Here is a 7,862-nt window from a genome sequence, read left to right on the forward strand (position 1 = left end):
ATATCAAGAATTATATATATAATAAAAGTACAATGCTCTTATGAACAGTGCATGTAGTATTTTTTTTACCATTTTAAATTTATTGAAGTATAAAAAGGCGACCATTGTTCAAGTTTCTTCTGGTGGACTTCTTGCTCTGGGTTTACAGCTTCCTCTCCACTGTCATCGCTGATTAAAATACAACGCTCACTACAAGGTTCGAGCTTGTCGTGAGTCTCCACTACTAGAAAAACAGCCTTTTACGACGCTCATTGCGTGTCGTAAAAGGCTCAGACGACGCGCAAATGCGCGTCAAGGAAGGCCCTGTCATAAAGATAGACGACGCGCTTTTGCGCGTCGTATATAAACGACGCGCATTTACGACGCTCATTTACGATGCGCGTTTACGACACGCAATGCGTATCAAGAAAGGCCCTGTCGTAACCTGATGACGCGCGTGTTAATGACACGCGTTGCATATCAAGAAAGGCCATGTCATTAATGAAGATGACACACATTTTTGCGTATCATAATTTTAATGTTTAAAAAATATATTATTTATAGATTTACTTATTTTCAAATTAAATTTATATTTAATGTTTCATAATATAAAATAAAATATCATATACAAAAAATAGAATCCATTGCATAAATTTAATGTCATACAAATAATCGTTCGAACGACTAAGGGGATTCGATTGTACATTGTTATTAAGAAAATGGAAGTATATTGTTATAGTTAGAAAATAAATGAGAGTACAATGTGCTACGTTTGGTTCTTCTCATAAAGTTTCCATCTTCAAGATTGCTATCCAATAAGCTTTTAGTATTTGCATGTAGAAATTCCATTGCAAAATGCACACCTGAGAGCTCAGAGCTCACATCCAGGAACAGGGAGGTCCCGTGGCTTTGTTGCCCCCACTGCTAAAATAACTGCATCATTCTCTTCACGAAAGCGTTCAATTGAGTACACCGGATCGCTTCCTATTTCCAGGACAGAGGAAATGCAAATATTATTACAACTCATTGTTTACCAACAAAACAAACCATATGATTATGATTACCTACCTAGAAAAGTGGGCCCTAGCAATCCGGAATTAGGATTTTGTTCTTTCTCCAATTAGATTTAAGTCAAGTGTGGGACTACTGCTTGCAAGAATGAAATGTTGAGGGCAATAATGCTCAAGATCAGCATAAACTTGCTTTCCCTCCACTGCCTGCCAACACACCAAAACTTTTTAACCTAATTACTACATTTTGATTCAACTCATTTATAACATAAATAATGGGCCTAGCTTCCACCACAATTTCACCTCAATCAATGTGCTCTAAGGAAAGGGTTTTGACCTATAATATACTTTCACTCTTTTTTCGTACACAAATCCCTGAATATGTTTTTATTCGAAAACTATACGTATTTATTCAATAATTTGATTGGTAGCCAAGTCTTGAGGTTATTTTACACGGTTTTAATTAAAAAAGAAACAAAAGAGAGAATTGAAACACTAGAAAACTATAGGTATTTTTTTTCTTTCAAAAATGTGATTCTTGCTCAGGGTTATATTAAAAAAAATAACCTATATAATTTCACACTTGTCGCAAATAAGCCTCTGAAGAATAACTATTTGCATGAGCAAGTCCTTTAACTAAAAAATACCCCATTGCTTTTGTAGTGTCATGTGTTTGATACATATGATGCCACATGACATCGGTTTTTATTTTATCATTTGTATTCGACTACCAAGTTTCTGTTTGATACTTGTGTCACTAGCAATCTACTATGACAAAAACCTCAACATCCGGTAATCGTTAAAGTTTAGAAACATACCTACTTCTCATGTGTTCCAATTTAAGAAATTTACATCATGCAATTCTTTTTCAGGGACTTATCTGCCAAAACCCTTGTTGTAACAGATGAATTATATGGTTGGGACTCAGACTCACCTCTACAACTAAATCCACATGTTTGAAGCTATCATAACTGAGTACACCCTTCAACAGAGATACAGTTCTTTCAAGCTTCTCCTTGGTCATTTTCCCTGTCATAAGATGGCTGTGCAAATCGGCTGAAGATGAAGATAACCAAGTAAGAATTATGAGTTGTGACCATACTTTTTAAGCTCATATCATGACTCACCTTTGATTTCACCAAGTGCAGCCTCCAGAGAATTCTCATCATCCTCCTTAAATATTACAGGAAAGTTAGCAAGGATAAAAGCTATTGCTATTGCTATTGACCCCGGACCAATAGCACCAACTCTATTTACTTTCCTTGGCTGCAACCCCATATTAGTTATACCTGAAATCTATAACTGCTTTTAACAAGTCATGATCTCATCAACATTAACTGTTAGTATAAGAAAGGTTTCCAAACCATACTCCAAACTTTGGAAGTGTTATATCAAGCAAAGAAGTTGTGGACCAAACTTTTACAAGTTTCAGATTACCAAAGTTCATTCAAGGCCTCTGCTTCATGCCACCAGAATCATATATTTCAAAACTACCAACAAAAAAATATGAATAATAAATATTAGTTTCAACTTACAACTTACATAATATTTGTTGCTTTTATATTTGAAATAAAAGTAAATGAAAATATAAACAAGACATAAGTACTCACCATACTAGTATGTTGACAGAATCGTGATGCACTCAGTTGGCTAAACCATAAGAAAAATATAAAAATTATAATATGTATGAATTATGAAGAATGAAGGATTATATATTTTATGGTTTAAATTTGGTGTTATAAAAAAAAGGGGGGGGGGGGGGGGGGAATATAGCATTACAAATATACCTTCACTTTGAGTGGGTAATTCCTCAAGCTTCTTTAGTGTCTCATCACCTTTAGTAACTTTACCAAATATCGTACACTAAGCAAGATATTTACCAAAAAAGTTAATAGATTTTTTTCCCAAATTTTTCATTTGCATCAATTCAAAGAAAGTCAACAACAGTCAAACCTGATGATGAAGGTGTGGAGCATCTCCAAGAAGCATTGAAAACGATAATTGAGCACTATTCGGATCTGAAAATCTAAAAAATAATTCAAGTAGCTACATCATTCCTTTAAAGGTGCAAATAATAAAAAGTAAATGCCATAATTGTAATTAACTTATAAAAATATAGGCATAATAATGTTAGTTACTTCATATGCACAAGACCTGGTGGTGGTTCGGTTGTGCTGTCAGATGAAGATTAAATGTGAGCAAAAATTAAGAATAAAAAAAGAATTTAGGATTATGTACCGACGATATGGTGAAGGGTGAACCCGGTTTTTTTGTGCTGCGACACAGGGGCTGATTAGTAATCCTGGTGTCCTCCAACTTCTATAAACAACATATAGATATGAAAGATTAATGCAAAGGTAAAAATTTACGAAAAAATTGCATTTTATGATTGTGTCATATTGCATAGTTCAATAAAAATAAAAATAAAAAGTTGTCATATATACTTTTATAATTTTATAATCATATAACATTGATATATAGTAATTATTTGAAGTGTGAATCCAAGACAAAAAGGGCCAAATGACAAAAAAAAAAGATGATATAATATAATTGCTTGTTGACGAAATAAAGCAAAGGTTTTATCATTTATGAATATTTTATGAATATTCTGTATAAATATAAATATACACCTTTTAATACACAAAAAATAATGCTATATTATACCAAAAAAAAATGCATGAATCCACTTGTCAATCAAACACAGAGTAGCAAAATAAATAAATATGAAATTAATTAAAGAAAAACAAACCTAGGAATCACGAGCATGTTTAACATCGGGAAGTTTGGAGAACATGGGCATGGCTCCCTTCCGATCAGGCACCTGTATGCTACAATCAATATCTTCAATCACAACAACAAATTAAAGAGTGGGGGCAGCATAAAACATACATCCTGAAACAGTAACACACATATTTTATAAATAAAAAAAGTATAAAGTTTTATGAGAAACAACTTGATCAAAGTGTTCAAGTATAGCTACAAGTTTTTGTTTTTCTTTTCTGTTAGACATGAGAACCTTTTAAAATATAAAGATGTTATCATATTAATAAGTTGCACTCCAACAAAGCTCCAAATGCAAAATCAATAACAAACTAGGCCCAAATAACCTTCAAAACAGCTCCAGGGGCAAAAATGTCATAAAATGCCAAGAGACAACAGGATGCAATGTATGAACTAGGAAATAAACACAAAATATTTGAAGCTAGCACCTGGAGAGGATATCCATAAATAGAAATATCCATGAAGCTTATCCAAGGAAAGATGTAACAGAGGCAAACACATATGCAGTATCAGAACTCCATCTTATTGTTTGATTAGAAGTAGAAGCATCAGTATCACGCCTCACATGGTTAGAATTTGGAATGAGAAGAACAAAAAAGATTTGGTGTCCACTAAAACGTATTTCAACATCTAGATGCAGCATTAGTTTCAAAAGTTCAAGAAGAAGATCATCAGGGAACACCTAGCATAAGAGAGATTTTAGAAAACTAAACTTTAATTTTGAAAAAAAAAGTTTGATGATTATGCTCACCTGTTGTGAATTTGAGGAAACAGATGCTACAACAATCATGTTTGCAAGAATGATCATTGATCCAGTAGTTTCCCTAGCAGCAATACTACTAGGTGGCAGTTTCTCAAGTGTTGTTGACATTACATCAAACAGTGAGCATGCATCAAGAATCTAGAAACAGCATAATACAAGTTTAAGTTAGATTTCTACAGAGAAAGTGCAAACCACAAGTCACTATAAAAATATATTATAATGAAAATTATTTTAATATAATCATTAAAAAAACTGAACATCATACCAGGCATACCTTGGAAAAACCATCAAAGAAATAAAAGCATTTTACAGAATTCAAAATCCCTAATTTACAGAATCTTAAAGATCCTTAATTAAACAGAAAACATACCAATGATTCATGTATAATAGGAAAAAGGGACATTCGTATGTTGAATCTTTAATAGGGTATCAGGAGCAGTGATAATGATGTATTCTTTCCATCCGGTGAATCCCCAAACTAGGTCACCTTTCTTGAAGTTTGAATGCCCAGATTCTACAACTTTAGCTACTCCATATCCTGTTATTAGTTGCAAGTGACAAAAGCTAAATGATAATTTGATCATCAAAAATATTTTCTAGAAGAAAGAAGAGAATTTATATGTTGGATTTGAAATGAAAGATATTGGACAACGTAAACCCTTCTTTTAAAATGCTTCATTGCAAGCCAATACACTAAGGAAGGTAAAGATTTGTAAGAAGATTGAGTTCTCTGATTCAATTGAAAATATTGAGAGCTCCAATTCAAATTTTAAACTTGAAATATAAAAATGATTGGGAAGAGACTGGATAACATGAAAAAGAGAGAAAGGACTATGAGAAACAGATATACATACCTTCTGCCTCCTGAGTCTTTCATTTTCCTCTTCCAAATGTGAGATTTTCTTCATCGACTGTCTTCTTGGTTAAATCCTTGGTGAATGTAAGGCTCAATTATCTAGGCAAAGATGAAGCAGAAGCAAGCTGGGTGAGTTTGGAGTAATCAGGGGAGGAGCCATTATTGATTCCTTGATTAGCTTCGGCACACCAAACATTCTTTAGAAACTCATCAAGGTTCATACTACTGAAAGGTTTCCCTAAATCGACTAATTGTTGCTGAACCTCATCTAAAGTTAGGTTATGCAGAGATCCTTGCATTGAGAATCCATTGAACACAGGTTTTCGTGTTCCACCGTTCGATCCCTTTGTTTGAGTCCCCATACACGGATCACCTGACTATATTACTAATCTCACAAATGAAACTCCAAATACCAATAATCAAAGTAGCAATTAGTAAACGCCTTTTTGTAATTAATCAAAAAAACCCTATATGAACTCCTAATCTGAAATGTTACGGAAAAAACCCTCAATTCAGACGAATCGGAAACAGAATACTAATCAGAGTTGCATCATGTCGAGTACCAATCTTTAGATTAACAAAAATAGGGGAAAATGAGAAAATCGGCGTTATTTTGAAACAACATTATAGAAGAAGAAGAAGAAGAAGAAGGACGAGAGTATCAAGGCGAGGTTTTAGGGTTTCTTTTGATCGATGAAGATTTTAGGAACTTCAAGTATGAAATTATCTATCTTTTACGCACAATGCTTTTAGGCTTTCTTTTGATTGAAGAGGATTTTACAACATACGAAGAAGAAGAAGGACGAGAGTATCAAGGCTTTTAGGGTTTCTTTTGATTGAAGAGGATTTTACAACATATGAAGAAGAAAAGGATGAGAGTATCAAGGCGGGATTTTTTTTTTTTTTTGGATTTCATTCCCCCCTTTGTCAATTAAAAATTTGGAGAACGCGCGTTCATAAAGAAAAATATAAAGCGACAGTTTTAGACGACACGCTTTTTTATGATAGGTGCCCTCTGTGTTTTTAATTTTTTTTGTTGGACACTATTTTTGGGGCACGCACAAATGCGTGTCGACTACCCTTCAAATTTTACAAAACTAACATCACTTTTTAGGGCACACACGAATGCGCATCCTCTATCAGCGAGTGTCATTGTTTGCGCGTCATTAAAGAGTTTTTTTCTAGTAGTGCTCGCGTCTCACGAAATCCTCACAACCCCAAACCTTGATGTGTGCTAACGAGGGAACTTTCCTTATCGACAAATCATGAGGTGTTTTGGCAACCTTCTTAGTTGGGACTAGATTAAGGATATGGGCGGCAGTCTCTAAGGCATACCCCCAAAATGAGATAGGTAACGAAGCTCGACTCATCATAGAACAAACCATGTCCAACAAGCTTCGATTGCGCCTCTCAGCCACACCATTAAGCTGTAGTGTCCTAGGTGGCGTCAGTTGTGAAATAATTCCACATTCTTTAAGATAGTCTAGGAACTCGATACTAAGATACTCTCCATGTCGATCGGATCAGAGCATCTTTATCTTTCTGCTCTCCACTTCTTATTTAAATTCTTTTAACTTTTCAAAGGTTTTTGACTTATGCTTAATTAAGTAGATATAGCCATATCTATTATAATCATCAGTAAAAGTCACATAGAAGCGGTTAGCATCCCTTGTGCGGTTCTGAATGGTACACACACATCGGTGTGTATGAGATCCAACAAACTCTCACCCCTTTCACAAGTACTAATGAAGGGTGACTAGGTCATCTTTCTAAGCAAACAAGATCCGCAAGTGTCATCCAACTTTAAGTAGAATGACTCCAAGATTCCAGCCTTTTGGAGTTGATAGCTTCATTTTATTTACTTCTTTTTATAGTTTATTTTAGTACATTTAATTCTCATTTTAGTTAACTTCCATGCATATTTTTCCTTTTGTTATTTTTATGACCATTTCGGGGTACTTTCTAGTTTCTTGAGCATTATTGCAGATTTTCTTGGAAACTAGCGGGGCGGCACTCTTGGGAGGCGATTGGGCTCGAAGGGAATTGGAGATTTCGTGCTTGATGGCTATGAAGGTGATTCATGGGGTGGACTTGTCAATTGCTTGAAGGCTTGGAAGAATTGAGCTTTAAATTTGAAAGATGCGGGAGAATTCTTGAGTATGCAAGATCAATATTTGGGAGTTTGCAGAAGTTTTGAGTGATGTGGAAAGACAAATTGGGCTCAAATTGAAGAAACATTGAAGAAAAATGGGCTAGAAGCTGATTGGACTCGAACTGGGCCAATGGATTAGCTGTGGGGGCCCAAGACTTGAAGAAGCCCAAAATTCCCGTCAGTACCCGCGGCCCGCGTGGATTCCTGACAAGGGAAATTTCGGGATTTTGCTTAGAGCTCTATATTTGGAAGGTTGGTGTGCCTCTTTAGCATTATCTTGGAGGTCCGATTTTGAGACTTTCTCTCTGGAGTTTGGAGCAC

The 7,862-nt window shown here is 34.9% G+C and overlaps 1 protein-coding gene across 1 annotated transcript; it reads right to left on the bottom strand.

The window, feature by feature from the left end:
• Window positions 1-850: 850 nt before the first annotated feature.
• Window positions 851-2,267, bottom strand: LOC145016483 (glyoxysomal fatty acid beta-oxidation multifunctional protein MFP-a-like). The gene is made up of 4 exons (XM_078974786.1): window positions 2,117-2,267; window positions 1,924-2,045; window positions 1,127-1,196; window positions 851-963 (listed from the first exon to the last, which is right to left on the bottom strand). The coding sequence occupies exons 1-4, from the start codon at window positions 2,265-2,267 to the stop codon at window positions 851-853; spliced, it is 456 nt and encodes a 151-aa protein (XP_078830912.1).
• Window positions 2,268-7,862: the final 5,595 nt, after the last annotated feature.

This window comes from Lactuca saligna, chromosome 9 (assembly GCF_052625555.1).
Source record: "Lactuca saligna cultivar CGN05327 chromosome 9, ASM5262555v1, whole genome shotgun sequence".
In the NCBI taxonomy this organism is placed as follows: Eukaryota; Viridiplantae; Streptophyta; class Magnoliopsida; order Asterales; family Asteraceae; genus Lactuca; species Lactuca saligna.